Source organism: Chamaea fasciata, unplaced genomic scaffold (assembly GCF_029207755.1).
Source record: "Chamaea fasciata isolate MVZ Bird 193981 ecotype frontalis unplaced genomic scaffold, bChaFas1.0.hap1 SCAF_6, whole genome shotgun sequence".
In the NCBI taxonomy this organism is placed as follows: domain Eukaryota; kingdom Metazoa; phylum Chordata; class Aves; order Passeriformes; family Sylviidae; genus Chamaea; species Chamaea fasciata.
In genome coordinates this window covers 7,815,550-7,831,190 of record NW_027094091.1, presented here as the reverse complement: position 1 = coordinate 7,831,190, position 15,641 = coordinate 7,815,550, and the positions used below count along the sequence as shown (strand labels likewise).

Genomic DNA, 15,641 nt, shown 5'->3' with positions numbered 1-15,641 from the left:
CAGATCTGTTAAATGGGAATTTCTAAATGTCTTTTTCTGTCATTGTATAAAATCAGATGTGTCCCAGAAACTGCAAGGAAATCCCAAAAAACCCCTCTAGGAATAAAAAAACTACCTCCAGGTAGCATAAGTACTTCTTTCCCCTGTTTCTCTGGACTTTACTGCATTTCATTCAATAAGCCAAAATAACAATATGTTAAATTTCTGTTTTGTATAAACAAGGAATTGTTTTTTTAAAATATATTATTCTAATTATTGTTTAATATAATTTCGGGATATTAAAGTATATATTATTTGTTGAAATAACAAGTACTTGTGTATATCAGTATACCTATGATCAGTGCACTCAGGGTGAGATCTGCAGTTTCTGTGGGATTATAAACAAATACTTGTTATTCCACCAGCTTCTGTGGGATTATAAACAATTCCAGCATTCATTTAAGTGGAACACATACTGGACCAAGCCAAAAAAAATTTTGTAAGGTGTGTATTTTGCTCCTCTACTGCCTCGCTATGAGAAAGGTTAATTTGAGTTCAAACTCCAGTGGTTCTTTCACATGAAGCAAAACTCACTCATGCTTTAAATGTTTGCAAGATGACAGAAGCCTTAACATTCCTCCCTCAGGCATTTGTGCTTTTCTCCTAAAGTTCAGCTTCTCACTTAGCCTTTAAGATACACATGAGCATGAAAGGGGGCTGCATCACACTTTTAAGAGAGAGAGTATAATTATTGCTATTCACACTTTCTGGTCTAGTTATTAAATGAAAAAATGAAAAATTTAAAATTTAAATTTTCATTTTAAAAACGAAAAATTAAATAATTAATTAAATTAAACACTAAAATAAATTCCCAGAATATTTTATCTGCCGGGTACAACATACATAAGTGCTGCTGCAACAGGGATCTCACACAGCAGAATTATTTAGTTCATTTAATATGAAACCTCCAAACCCCTAAGACAAATCACTCAGCTGGAAGTCAATAAGCAAAGGAAACTTGCTCAGATGGCAAAGCCTTCTCCATCCTCTCCCAAAAACTCCTTGGGTTGGAGAGAGCGCTCAGGCACCTCTGAGTTTGTCTCCTTGGCTTTTTTGGGCCTCAGCAATGAGTCAGGACTAAGTTTTGTCTTGTCCTGGACTGAGCCTTGGCATCAGGCAGCAAAAAACTTGACCCTGGAGAAACTTGGAGAAGTTTTGCAATACTGATTTTTTCAAGGGCTTGAGCTTTGCTGGGAAACACCAAAAAATTCTGGAATTCCCTCTGCAGAGCCTTGGGAGCAATGGACACCTCCAAAGAAAAGTCAGGACAAGAGGACATGGCCTGAAGTTGTGCCAGGGGAGTTTTAGATTAGATATTAGGAAAAATTTCTTCTCTGAAAGGGTTGTCAGGCACTGGCACAGGCCGTCCAGGGCAGTGGTGGAGTCCCCATCCCTGGAGGGGTTTAAAAGACATGTAGATGTGCCACTTGAGGACATGCTTTACAGGCGGCCTTGGCAGTGCTGGGTGAAGGGTTAGACCCGATGATCTTAAAGTTCTTCTCCAGCCCAAACAACTCTGTGGTTCTGTGCTGAGCCCACAGGCAGGTGCCAACCACCATGGGCATCCTGCCTGGCCAGCCCTTGTCCCGTCCCACCCCTCCATGCTCTGAGCTCGGAGGAGCCCGCCTTACCCTGCCCCAGCTGCAAGCCACGCTGGGTTTTCTGTTCCTCTTCTCTGCTGGGGGTTAAAACATCCAGCCAGGAGGTCGGGCACCAAAATCTGGTGTGCAACCACCCTCCCTCCCCACATGGCTCAGCAGGGAGGAGAGCTGTGGCTTCAGAGACATCTCTGTCCCTGAGCTGTGTGTGTGATCTCACCCACCACACATCCTGCTGCGCCCTCCCAGCAGGGAGAGCTGGGGCTGTGGGCTGTGCAGGCAGCACGACGTGCAGCACAAAACCATCCTTGCTCTGGGCAGCTGCCTCTGGGGACAGGCACAGCATCCCCAGAGGAGCTGGGTGCTGGCTGTGGCAGCTGAGTGCCACCACAGCACAGAACCAGAGAATCATTTAGGTCGGAAATGACCTCCAAGACCATCAAGTCCAACCTTTGACCCAATACCTCAATGCCAAAGTGCAATGTCTGTTTGTTTTTTGAGCACTACCACTGATGGTGACTCCACCATTGCCCTGGGCAGCCTCTTCCAGTTCTTAGCCACTCCTTCAGTGAAGAAATTTTTCCTAATATCCAGCTGAACCTCCCTTGGCTCAACCTCAATCCCTTGTCCTACCAATATCTGACCCCTCTTCAGGCACAGCAGGGATGAGATGCTGAGCTCTGGGGACTTCTGGTTTACAGGCAGGGTCACAGAAGAGCTGATGCCATTCTTCAACAAAGTCCAAGTGCAATCATCCAGCACAAGCATGAGGTAACCTCACTGATTGATGTCTTAGGGAGAGGTGTTGTCCTGCACTGATGCCCATCTACAGGGCTTCAAAACATTATTTCTTAACATCAATGCTGAATGCAAAATTCAAGTTGGGATATTTTCTATCAGTCACTTAAAAAAAAATACACAAAATATTCCTGGGGGCTGGGATTGTATATTCCTGCCCTGAGAAATGAGCTGCAAATGACATTCCTGTTATTAAAATACGTGTCTCAAGTCATCTGGATGCAGGAGGAAATGAGTCAGAGCACTGGTGGAACAGCCATTACTGAAATAGATGCCTTTCCTCAGGTCCTTTCATTTTAATCTGACACCCATCACTGCCATAGCCAGTTTGATACAATTACAAATATGGGTCACATCCCACTGTGCAGAGCCCGAGGTGACATCACCAAGGAGATGCCAGAGGAAGGTAGCTGACTCTCTACAAATTCTCCTGGTCCTCAAACCTGGATCACTTGCTTTCCTAAAGCTGGAACACAAACTGAGTTAGTTGCCCAGAGTCAAACATCTTTCCTGGCCATTGTCCCTTTTCCAAGAGGGATAAATGTTCTCCTGTGAAAAACCACAGGAGCTGTTTTTGGGATAAATGTCCTTGTGCAGGGTGAACAGCTAAGGAAGATTAAAGTGTCCAGCATTAAAGAATGAGATAATTGGAAAATTAATAGTGTTTCAGAGGAAATGGATGTGGATTTTTGTAACAAATAGCTTCCTTAAAATGACATATTGTAATGAGATCTCACATTTAAGAATATAATAATGACTGGTTTGATTCAAAGCAACGATTCATCCAGATGACTATCCTGTCTCCAACACTGGCTGTGAGCAGATGGCTAAGTAATAATGACAAGAAAATCATATATGACACTCTCCCTTAATAATCAGTCTGTTTTTAACTGAATAGATTTCCTGAGCCTGTTGCTGTCTATTGAGTAACCTACAATGAACCTCTCTTCCAAGGATTTGTCCAGGCTCTGCATCCACAGTGTCCTTTGTCAGGGACATCCCAGGGTGAGGGATTTCTTTTGCTTTCAGCCTCACCCACCATCTGCTGCCCCTTACTTTCTCTACTAGAAAAGCAGGGAATAATCAATCCACTCCTTTCATCCACTCCTTTCCAGCCACTCCTTTACCCTGAAGACCTTTAGTGTAAATCCATTAAAATCATGTTTCCAGGGTAAAGAGTCCTAGTCACACAAAATCCATCCCAGACATCTGATCCTACATTTTGTCCTGTTCTGAACCTTTTCTTGCTCTACTACCTCTTATTTGAGTCCCCTCTGTGAGATGAGGGGTGAGACCAACAGACAACATTCAGGATTTATGCAGTGCATTGGACATCACAATGGCAAAGCTGTATTCTCTGGTTTATATCTAATTTCCTTCCTACCTGCTGACATTGAATTTGCTTTTCCTGCTAGGCAAAGAGTTGATGTTTCCATGGTGGTACCTGTCTTACCCCAAATTTTATAGGCAAGTCAGGACTGGTTTTCCTTTCACACAACACTTCACGATCACCTGCTCCAAATTTCACCTTCCCCACTATTGCCCAGCCTCTATAAAATCTTTCTGCAGTTCTGTATTTACAATATATAAATGCAAGGGAATTAATGTGCATAAGAATAAAGTTTGCAAGATTTGTTTTAGACATGATTTGCCATTTGACCTCTGAGTCCAATGCTCACAAACAGGGAGTGCAGTGGTGCCTGCAGGAGAACAGGCACAGGAAGAGTAATCACACACTTCTCTTTGCAGTACTGTGGGCATCAGGCTGTTAAAAGTGAAACTCAGCACCAAATCCGGTCTGTTTTGTTGATGGCAGAAGGGCATTAAGCCAGCTGCTGCTTTTTGGTGCCACCTCCCTCCCACTCTGTCCCTTTTGATCAGGGTATTGTGGCTTAGGGTTGCAACTTACAGGTCTAATTCAACAGAGGGGTTGGGACTTTTTTCAAATAAATGCAAAATTGAGAAGAAATAAGCTGTATAAGCCAGCAAACACTATTAATAGGACCACAAAATGGATGAAGCAAGTTGTCTCCAGCAAGCCATGGGTTTCCATCCTGCCAGCTCTGCCAGCAAGAGAGGTAGAGAGCAGAAATGGGAACCTTTCCTCCATTCCATTAGCTATGACCTGCTGCGGAAGTTCGTTCCCTCTCAAAGATTTTAACAGTAAAGATGCACAGCAATACCCTGCTCTGGGAAAGTTCTCCTGCACCACACAGATGGAGCCAGAAACTCCCTGAAGGATCTCCACCAGGATTTCCTGCCCAAGGTCTTTGGGGAAGAAGGCAGTGTGCAGCAAAGAAGGAGACCAGATATGGCAAGACTCTGGATTGGTGGTGACAGAAGACGTCATCTGTAGGGATTACACCAAGGCTATGAGACCCTGGAAGGGAGCTGAACGCAGAGGACAACGATCAAACAGTGCCTTGAACCCAACAGAAATCTGATTTTGAGAATTGGAAATGAGATAACGAGACCTGTTCACCTACTTGAACAGTACAGACAAAAAAAAATGTTGGAGCCAAGCAGAAAATTTACCTTAAGTCTATACAGAGTTAGAAAAACATTAGGTTTTTGGTTTTGTTTTTTTAATTCTAGTCTAAATCTGTGGTATTTAGATTGGAGGGGCAGAAAACCAGCCTTTCCACTGTTAACTGCAGCTGGAGCACTGTCAGAGTACATTGTCACCAGTCTCAAAAACATACCATCACAAATTGCTGATTTACTGAGTGCCAGCACAAACAAGCTCTGCAGCACCAAGAGAGGAAGTTTCCCACAAGGAAAATTCCCAATACATCCAGATCTCCTATCAAACTTTCAGCTGAGGTACCAACAACCTTGGAGATTATAGAGATTTTCAACCCTATGGTCAGTTAAAGGCTACGCCAAGGAGAGGTGAGGGCACAGGAGTGTTTGTGGTTTGCATTCTGGATGTTGAGGTATGTGACGTGCACACAGAGGGTACCCAGAAGAGTGGGCAGTATTGGCCACCGGGTTGGAAACCCGAGGCTACAGCGGAAAAAATTGTGTGAACGCCTGGTGGGTGACTCTTGCACTTGACATTCTGCAAACCCCTTTAAGTGCTGCAGCTTTGCAAAGAAAAGGGGGGCAGCAAGGGGCTCATAAACCACAGCTTCACTTCACACCGGAAAAGCTGCCTGCTAGAGTCTCAACATTGTATTTTTCCCTCTGTTCAAAAAACAGTACTTGTAATTTGAGACTTAATTTTTGAAACCTTCATTGAAACTTTCCATTCCTCTTTATGAAAGTAGAATGGAAATTTTTAATGCAATCCTTCAAGGGTTAAGAACAGGAAGAGTCAGTAGTGCTGTGGCAAAGACAGTCTGGTGTCACCCCTCGGTTACCATCACTGACCCCTCACAGGGAGCCCAAGAGCAGCTGCTCATCCTCAGGAATGTGGCATCACTGCTTGGCAATGGGATGTCCTTCTGGAGCACTAAGAGACACCGTGGGCAGCAGAGCAATGGACCTGTCAGAGCACAGTCATTTTGGTGCTCCTTTTGTGATCACCCACCATGGCAGCATGACTCCCGTGTCCCCAGAGGACCTTCAGCCATGCAGTACTGTGAGACATCCAGGCAATGTCTGCTATGACTGACACTGAGAAACTGAAGGGGCTCTTACCCCATGAAAAAGTCCCTGAGAGCTTTCCACAAAATGACTGAGAACTCAAATCCAAAACTCAGTATGTTCTCCAGCTCTGGTGCCTCAGCTCCCTCTCATTTCCCATTCCCTCTCTGTCAAATGGATGTAAAAAAGCAGAGAAAATGAATCCTAAATTCACTTCCTGCTAAGCCCTGATCAAAAACAGGTGAATCCTTGTTACTCTGCCTCATCCCTGCCTGATTTTGTCTCTTGTCTCCTTGCTCCTGTCTTCTACTAATTATTTGACATTAATTAAATACTAGGCTGGCCCTAGTATATAAAGTCATACGCAACTTAGGTTGGAGTTCATTAGCAATTGGAGTCCTGTAACCCTAGCTGTGAGTAAAATGAAACTTATATGTAGGTTTGGGAGAAAAAAGGAATTCCTTCTAATTTCTAATCAATCTGTCTGGTCTCCTGACTTCTCTTGTATGATGCTCTGCAGAAGTAACTGGTTGTCTGAGTATTTCTTCTTCTTCCTTAGTCTTATCATACCAGTGACACTACAACAGAAATTACTAACTAAATTACTAATAAAACGTTATTAATGCAAGTGTTCATTGATATGACAGCCTATTCTCAAATACTGTATAGAGGACAAACAGGCAAACCAGAACATATGAAAATCAAGGAGATTCCTTAATTAATCTGATTACCCACCTTCCCCCCCCCCCAGTTTTGGAGTTGGTCATCAGTATTAAACTTACATTAACCAATCTAAATTATTTATACAAGTGTTGATTTTAAATCAGAGATTTTCCCTGGCAGTCCTCCTTGTGTTCTGGAGCTTTTCCTAATCAAAAAATTATCACTGTCACTTTATTTTTTCTTCTTTGTTGATATGCAAAATAGAAATAGCTTTGTACTACACAATACCTTATCACAGAAGTCAGTATAAAAGTGATGTGTGATAGCCCTCTTGCAGCTATATCTCCCAGCTGACAATAAGCTTTTTGCCTTGCCTTAAAAGATATATTCACTAGCAGAGGAAAAGGTGGCCTTGCCTGGAAATCAACTAAATCTGTGAGCAAAGATGGCCAAGATCAAGGACACCTCCACAGAGAGGAAAGGAATATTTGGGTGTCAGTTAGGTACCCTGGACTGATTCATAATAAAATTTACTATTTTCAGAGGCAAGAGCCCCTATTAAGAAAGGCACTAGCCCTTCCTGGATGATCCTTCAATTGAACAGATTCTCCCAGCACATCCGTCACCACATCTCTGAGAACGTGCACTGCATGGTCACTCAACAGCAGAGTGAGAACCTAGAATTGATGAATTTTTTGTCTCATCCTCATTGGCCAGCACATTCATTTCCATTTTACTTTTATTTGCTTTATTCGAGGCAGGCATCATTAGTCTCCCAAGCCTAACAAAAGCACGAATTTCACATAACTCAGCAGGCTTAACAGGAGCTTTCTTCACTCACCAACATGCATTGAAGCCCAGAGAAATAAACCCAGTTCCTAAACCATTTTCAGTGATTTAGCTCTGAGACCCAATAGAAACGACATCAAACCCAGTAGCAGCTACTTTCTGACAGATCCAGGAAAAACGGGCTTTCTTTGCAGAGGGATACTGAGGGGGGAAAAAAATATAGAAAAAAGTAATCAACAGGAAAGCCACGAAGAAAGAAAGAAATCAAACACTAGCCCAGCCCCTCACAGGCTGGTGAAACGGTTGTTACTGTGTGTGCTCCAGGAAACATCACCCACCCCCATGTGCAAGTGGTCACCTGGAGGCAGCAGCAAGGGCCTCTCTATTGAGGCACACGAGGGGGTTTTTTTGGTAGAGAGGAAGCACCTGTGGTGAGAGAAGAGGGCCACGAATTGTTAAAATAAACAAAGAACAAAGCACACCCTGGACACTGGGCACTTAATGTGAAGTTTCTGCTCACAGATCACCTGCACCGCACGAAGAGATTTGCAATTGCAAAGAAGAATTAAACAAAGAAGAATTGCAAAGAGAACAGTCAAGCACCTGAAGAACCCAGCTGTGTGCCAGCAGCACGTGCGCTTGGAGATAAATGATACGTGTATCTATGCCATGAAACAGCTGCATCTCACTTGCTGGGTAACTAAACAGTGTGGGCTCTGACATCCACATGAGACCCCTGAGTGTGCTAAAGAGAGGGAGGCAGAATCCCTGCCAAGAAAAGCAAAGTGCAGCCTGCATCAAAAGCATGGGACGCGTCCATAACTTCTGCAGAGCGGGAGCAGCTGTGGATCCCCAGAGGGCTGGGGACAGCAGGGTGTGGTGGCTGATCCTACCTCTGCCACAAGCAGCATCACTGGATCTCTAGGGAAGTCATCCAGGAAAAAGCCTTGAGGCCCCATTAAGGACTGATAAAGATATATTGGCCCAAACTCTGGACAAGAAACTAATTTCTTCAGAAATCTTTTTTTTTCATCATTCCTCCACAGATGCCGAGAATCACCTCCTTACCCATGAGGGTCCTGATGACATCACATCCTCCCCAAAGAGCGACACAGCCTCCCAAGCCAAGTGACAAAGATCATCTCAGCTGTGCTACACCAGCCCCAAGGACACACACCCCAGGGGAAGATGGACACGTCTCCTGCCCTGATCCTGCTGCTCACTCTGGGATTCTGTGAGTACGGACACGGGGCTGTGCAGCCCCTTCACCGGGATGGGAAAGCAAAACCCTTCCACTGAATCCAAGACATAGGACTCACTAGTTAAAGGGGAGGAAAAAATCAAACCAAAAAGGCTGACTTAGACATGTGCTCAGTAATTGAGGGGGGGAAAAGGCAGAATCACCTCAGCCAGCAAAGGGCAGCCAGAGGGGTGACTGCAGCACCACCTGCACTGGGAAGGGAGATGGATGCAATGAGTGGTTCCGGAGGGGAGGGAGAAGGGTGGAAAAAAGGGGCTTGGCAAGAAGTGCAAAGGGAGTCACTTCAGAGAAGCTGGGAAGGTGTGATGTCCCGGAGAAGGCATTGGAAGGGCAGCACCCATCTTTAAAGCCCAGATGACTGATTGCTGAGCACCCTTCATGTGCCATCCCAGCAAGGACTCCAAGAAAACCTTCATGTCATCCAGACACGCAGGTCTTCCCTTTCCATTTGTACTTCCAGCCCATGGACGGGGAGGGAGGTTTCCTCAGAGAACCCTTTGACTCTTCCCAAGTGGTTCCAGCAAGGATTTCTCTCCTGCAGGCTGCCCTGGGACTTATGCCCAGTCACCTGACATAAAGGTCAGGTCTCCCAAGGACCAGCTCCGGGTGGGACAGAAGCTGGAGCTGGAGTGTCGCAGTGACAAGCCCACTGGTGCATTCTGGATCTACAAGGACAAGAGTGGGACCCTTCACTTCATTGCCTTCATCAGTTCTGTGTCCCGGGTCACCTTTGAGGGGAATCAGAAAACATCCACACGCTTTGAGGCCTGGAAAGAGGATGTGTCCTATCATTTGGTAGTGAAATCTTTCACACCGCAGGATGAGGGGAAGTATTTCTGCATGGTGATTTTCAACCAAAAGCTGTACTTCAGTCCTGGCCAGCCTGCCTTCCTTCCAGGTCAGCAACACCTTCACCCAACCTCACCCTGCCAAAATGCCCAGCACCTCCTGCCCGTGCCCTTTGAACCAGCCATCCCTCCCACCAACCCCATTTCCCCGCTTGCTTGCCCAAGGCATCCTGTGACCAACCCACTGGTCCTCCTGCCAGAGGCTCCCTGCTTCCCACCTCTCCTCCTGGGACTGCTCCTGCCCAAAGGCAAACATGATTGGGCTGACCCAGCATCATCTTCCCATCCCCACTGCTCCATCCCACCCATGGCTCTGAAGGGAGAAGATTAAAACAAAGTCCACCACCACCCCGTCCTTCCTCAGCACACACAGGTCCCAAAGGTACCACCAAGCTCAGGAGGCTCAGGCTTTGTGAGGATGGTGTTAGAAGGTGAGAAATAAGGAGGCTGCAGCTCCCTCTCGGCTCTTGGGAGACCCTCTTTAGGGAGACCCCAACCGAACTTGGCTCTATGAAGTTCTCCTGGAGCAGAACTCAGGAGTGCCTGTGCCCTGGGTAACAGGGTAAGAGAGCAGAGGGGCAGGAGAGATCTGTTTTATTGTATTTCCCTACATGCTGAATTCATTCATTTCACTTACAGTCACCACTGTAGTGGCACCCACCACATGTGGACCCACTTCCAAGCACGGCATAACTGCGGACCCCGACCTCCAAACTCCAGATCCAGGTAACCTGAATGCAGGGAGGGAGAGGGGAAGGGCTGGACTCTGGTCCACTGATACCAAGGGGGATCCTGAAGGCATTTTGGGATCAGGAGGGAGAGAGAAGATCCACGGAGCTTCTTTATCACAGCCACAAGGATAAAATTTCAACATTTCGTTCAACCTAAGGAAGGCTAAACATGACGTAAAAAAGCATGATTGTGCCTGGGCACACCAGGAACATGGGCAGGGAGGGTACAGCCTTTGGGACTGGGGCTGCTTTTAGCCTCAGCAGGAAACATGAGAAAACTTTTGCCCACGTATCCTCCCTTGAGCCCCCAGAAAAATGGTTACACCAGAACTGTCTGTAACACCGGCCATGAGCACCTGGTGGACATTCCTCTTCTCTATTCCTGCAGAGAGAAGAATGGAGGAAGATCTGAATTTCTTCTGTCACATCTTCATCTGGGTCCCCTTAGCAGGTGCCTGCCTCCTGCTCCTCATCGCCCTGGTGATCACCATCGTGCTGTGCCAACGTAAGGCTCCCCACAACCCTCTCTGGGTGCACCTCTGTCCTGAGACCACAGCCCTGCCCCTCAGGGAGATGAATGTTCTGGCAGTTTTGGGAGGCAGCTGATAATCAGGACATAGTCAATGCAAGACAAGGACCACTGTTAAAATCAGTGTATTTTAATCCTCATCAGTAGGATTAAGATGAAAAAGATTTATCAACTTAGAATCACATTGTCAGAAAATTATTTGTGTTGGAAAAGACTTTCAAGGAAGAAAAATAGATTAGAAAAAGACAGTACTTACCCTACCAACTGTCTTGGCTCATAAATGGGTGTGTCAGAGGTTAAAATCCCAGAGCCTGAAACACTCTAACCTAACAGAGTAAATATGCTCCAGCAAATGCTGAGAGTCCCCACAGCAGCTCAAGCTGGAACCAGATGAGAAATTTCATTACATTATGATCAATGAAAAGCTCTCAGCTGCAGTTAATTTCTGCAGTAATTTCCAAGCCCTTCAGGATGGATTTTTACCTTAGTCTAAAATTAACGTCTGGGTGTTTTATTTTGCTGAATGTACCCCAAAGTAACCACACAGAGGCTAAAATGGGGAAGAGCATTGTTACCTCAGGTGCATGCGACGTGGCATCACTGCCACTCACCTGCTGCAAAAATAATTGCTGCTGAGGGATTTTCAGCAGTAGCAAAGTGCCAAAGTCACTGGAGACAGCAAACAGAAATAATTCACCCTCGGTGTTCCCAGGCTGACCTTGCTGCTGCTACTCATTTTAAAGATTAATTAATGAAAATATTTAAACGGATTACTGGCATAACATGAGCTGCAGCATCACTCCTTGGCATGGATTTCCTCAAAAATAGGCTTGGTTTATCCATTATTAGTCTTAAAGATATCAGCTGCAGGGGAACACCAGCCCTACCTCACTGGAGTGTTTCTTTCCTGAGTGTTTCTTTCACTTGGTACCTTTGAACTAAAACATTTTCTCTCTTTTCTTAGAAACCAGAAGACGAAGATGCAGGTGTAAGAGGTGAGTGACAGGCAACATAAATAATTTTTCTCTTCAACTTGGCAACATCTCACCCTCAAGAGATAAAGGAGGCAGGTGCCAAAAAGCAACCTAAAAATTCTTCATCTGATAGAAGTTGGTTGGGAGGAGCCTGAGCAATGACTTGAGGGCAAAAACGGAACAGAAGGTTCTCCTGTACTCTATTTTTGGTTTTGTTTGGGGCTTTCTGTCTGTTTGGGGTTTTGTTTGCTTTTTCAACTATTAATTCATTCAAATAATTGAGCTCTGACCCTGCAGCAGATACAAAACAGAAAGACAGGAGGTGTTTGTGGCAGCCCGAAAACTTTGTGCATCCCCCAGTGCTCATAACTAACCACATTTCTCTGCTTCCAATGCACCATTCCCAACTTGAGCTTGGGGGTGACCGTATTTAATCTCTTCCCCTCCCCAAACCGTTCAATTCCATTACTGCATATTCAGATGTCCCCATGGATTACATGTAAGCTGCTGCATCCCAAATCTCCTTCTGCACCATTTAGGACCAACAGCACCAGGCTCCCTGCCTCCCAACAAGCACCAAGGAACAGTAGCAGAGAGGCTGCTGCAGCCTCTCATGACTCTCCTGAGAAACACCAGCGCAGACAGGAATAGACTGAGGGGTAACCCAGTTTCTAGGGCACACAGGAACCATTTTTTATCCTTTCCCTCCTGCCTCCCCAGTGCCACCCCTCACCCTGGGTCACCAGGAAAACACGATCAGAATTAGAATTGTGATTTCCTGGTTCGGAAGAGGAAATGCTTTTTGCCCACATACATTTTGCCTCTGCAAATCGACCTCCCTGCAGCTGGTTTGCTCACCTCTCCTGCTCTGCAGGAAACCGCTTCTGCACTTTTGCAAGCCTTGTGTACCCCGGAGCTTGTGGCCAGAGAGACACAAGAAGTCCCAACTACTGCTCAAGGGCAACCAGGGCTGGGCTACTGCTCAGAACAGCTGGGTTGCCAAGAAACTTTGGAACAGCATGCTCACACCTCTGGAGCCTCATTCTTTGCCAATCAAAGCACCTTTTAAATCAGATAAATTCCTGTTCCTTGTTATACACCCATGGGTTTTTTGGTACAAGCGGCAATTGCCATTTAGCTCTCCAAATTCATGCAGTCCCTCCCAAACACTCTGCAGTCCCTCCCCAGTAGAAAATGGACCCCTACAAGTTTATTTTTCTTTTAAAGGCAGGTTGCATTTTTTAAAACTGTCTGTAAAATGGAACAGAATGTCATTTTCACAGGGGATATCTATTACACCCAGCACTTTCCTGATCCTCGTCTGCCTTTCCAGGGGAGAAATGATAAGAAAGAGCTCTTCATGCAGCCTTGTTTAGGAGAATGCTTGCATTTTTCACTTATCTCAAACCCTGTTGCCAGCTCTGTGCAAGGATATTCTGTCTCTGTGGGAAGAAAAACACCCTGCAGAGCTCTCCCACTTTGTCGTGATGCAGTGACTGTAATACAGGAACCTCAGGAAATCACGTTCCCAAGGATGCCTCTCCTTCAGCAGCCCTAAACTCGACAGAGCTCTGGTTTTACCTATTGTACCATATTTCAGTTTTGATTAAGAGAGGAAATTCCAGCTGCTCTGAGCAGCTTCTGCTTAGTGAAAGGAAGCTCTTTGGAAGTTAACAGTGCAATTCAGTCCCTTAAAGAGCACCCCCGGATCTGGCCTGCAATCCTTGCTGGCAGCAGAAGGATTCATTCTCCACCACCAATTAATCTTCCCTGAAACGGGGTGCCAAATCCCCAACTCATTAGATCAGCATAAAACTCTCAGTTTATGGAGAGCAGTAATTTCCATCATTTTGGGTGCATGTTGGCTGTCTGGAAAGCCTCCTTTCAAACTTCTCTGCAGGCAACACATTCCAATGAGAAAACATCTCTCTGAAAGGATAACACTCTGTCTAACTCAAAAAAACAAAACAAAAACAAAAACAAAAACAAACAAACAAAAAAACCCCTCTGCAAATCCTGAGCTCTTTCTTCATTCCTTTCTGAATTTAGAGAAAGGCTTAATGAGAGGACAGGAGTGTGCAGAAGTCAGCGGGAAATTTTAAAAGCCCACTTTATTTTTTAATTAATATTAGATTTGACCATCAGTGTATCTTGAGATACAACCTTCTGTTGTCTGTCACTACCTGAAATGGTGGCAGATCATTCACTTGCACAAACAGGATTTAGGAACACTTTGCAGCTTTCTCTGGGAGGTCCCTGACTGCAGCCTAAGGCTAAAGGACCCTTAATTGCCTTCTTGCTCCTCTCCCATCTGAGTAAACCAAACCCTCTTCTCTCTCCAGACATGCAAACAAGAAGCCCCCCACGAAACCCAGGACACCAAACTAACACAGATCAGCATCTGCTCCTTCTGGCTTCTGGATCACCTCCCCGGAGCTGAGGAGCTGTCAGCACAGAAATACATCTCCTACGTTATCCACAATGCCACTGCACCTCACTCACTCTGCCCTGGCAGATTTGGAGAGACAAGAGGGAGCACAGACACACAGACAACAAGCAGTACTTCCCTGTGAACTGCACGGTGAAGCACAGCTCCTTCCAAACCCCGAGCTTCTCTGGGCAATGCCTAAGGCCAAAAGCCACCCCTGTGCCCAGTGACAGGGCTCAGGCACAAGAAACTGATGCTGACATGTCTCAGTGTCAAGCTGATGAGAAATCAGGACATGAGCTGGAGTTTTGCTCAAGGCTATGTGTGATTTCCTCCCAAAATGCAGCCAGAGGTGGAATTTGCTACACAAAGCCTTAGAAATAATTATCCTCACCCAACACATCTTGTCATGATACCTCTTTCCTAGGGCTTTTTATTGTTCCATGTGATGGAATACAGGACTGCATTGAGAAGCTAAATATGTATTAAAGGGCTTTACTACTGAGGTTTTTACAGTCCTGGGGGCTAAGGTTCACTGTTCCCCCCACACTATCCTTGTTCTATCCTTGCTGCTACCCCTGATCCAACTATTTCTGCAGGAGTTTGGCCTGAGTAAGGAAAGTGGGATTTGTTTCCTTTCTGAGGGAAATGCCAGAGCGATTAACAAAAAAAATCTTTGTCACTTGTTTTGTTTAAGCAGGAGGTTTAACATGTTGATATTTTGGGGACGTGTTATGGACTACTGTAAGTTCTGTCTTTTCAGATCTGTATTTCATGTAAATATTTCCTTAGTATACTTGCAATTTAAGAACTGAGATATAAAATAAAATTATTCTAGTCAGATTCATGACCATTATTTCTTTCTTTCTTCAATTCCTAGTCTCAGAAAAGCTAAAATCCTTCAGGAAGATAATAAACAAGGGGTTGAAAAAATCTTGGCTAAGGGAAAAGCCAGTGATTTATACACCATTCTGAGCTTTAGGGTGCAGACTTCAGCTTCCAGCTTACCACAGCCTAAAATCATCTAAAGGTATCTTCCCAGGGATTTGCTGTTGGGGCCAGTAGCACTCCCACATCTCAGGAAACTGCCAAGAAGGTGCCTGAGATAAAGAGTCTGCGGGTACTCTGGAATTCTTGTCACGGGGCTGATAAAAACCTGGCAAAAAAAAAAGAGTGGAAGAAACCCTTTGATAGTCTCCTCTGTAAACAAGATGGGAAGGAGAGAAAATCAGAGAAAAACAAAGTTCTTTCAAACTTACTTGTTTGTAAGAACTAAAAAAAAAAAAAAAAAAAAAAATTTTGGGACTAGATAAGTGTATCTAAACTATAGCAGGCAAATACTGAATGACAACTCCACAGAACTACACACACTATGAAGAAAAAAATAACAGAAAA

The 15,641-nt window shown here is 45.1% G+C and overlaps 1 protein-coding gene across 1 annotated transcript; it reads left to right on the top strand.

Moving 5' to 3' along the window:
- Positions 1 to 7,663: 7,663 nt before the first annotated feature.
- Positions 7,664 to 15,083, top strand: LOC136290921 (T-cell surface glycoprotein CD8 alpha chain-like). Its single transcript, XM_066185367.1, has 6 exons — positions 7,664 to 8,709; positions 9,278 to 9,634; positions 10,224 to 10,310; positions 10,704 to 10,820; positions 11,809 to 11,839; positions 14,161 to 15,083. The coding sequence occupies exons 1-6, from the start codon at positions 8,664 to 8,666 to the stop codon at positions 14,204 to 14,206; spliced, it is 684 nt and encodes a 227-aa protein (XP_066041464.1). The 5' UTR covers positions 7,664 to 8,663; the 3' UTR covers positions 14,207 to 15,083.
- Positions 15,084 to 15,641: the final 558 nt, after the last annotated feature.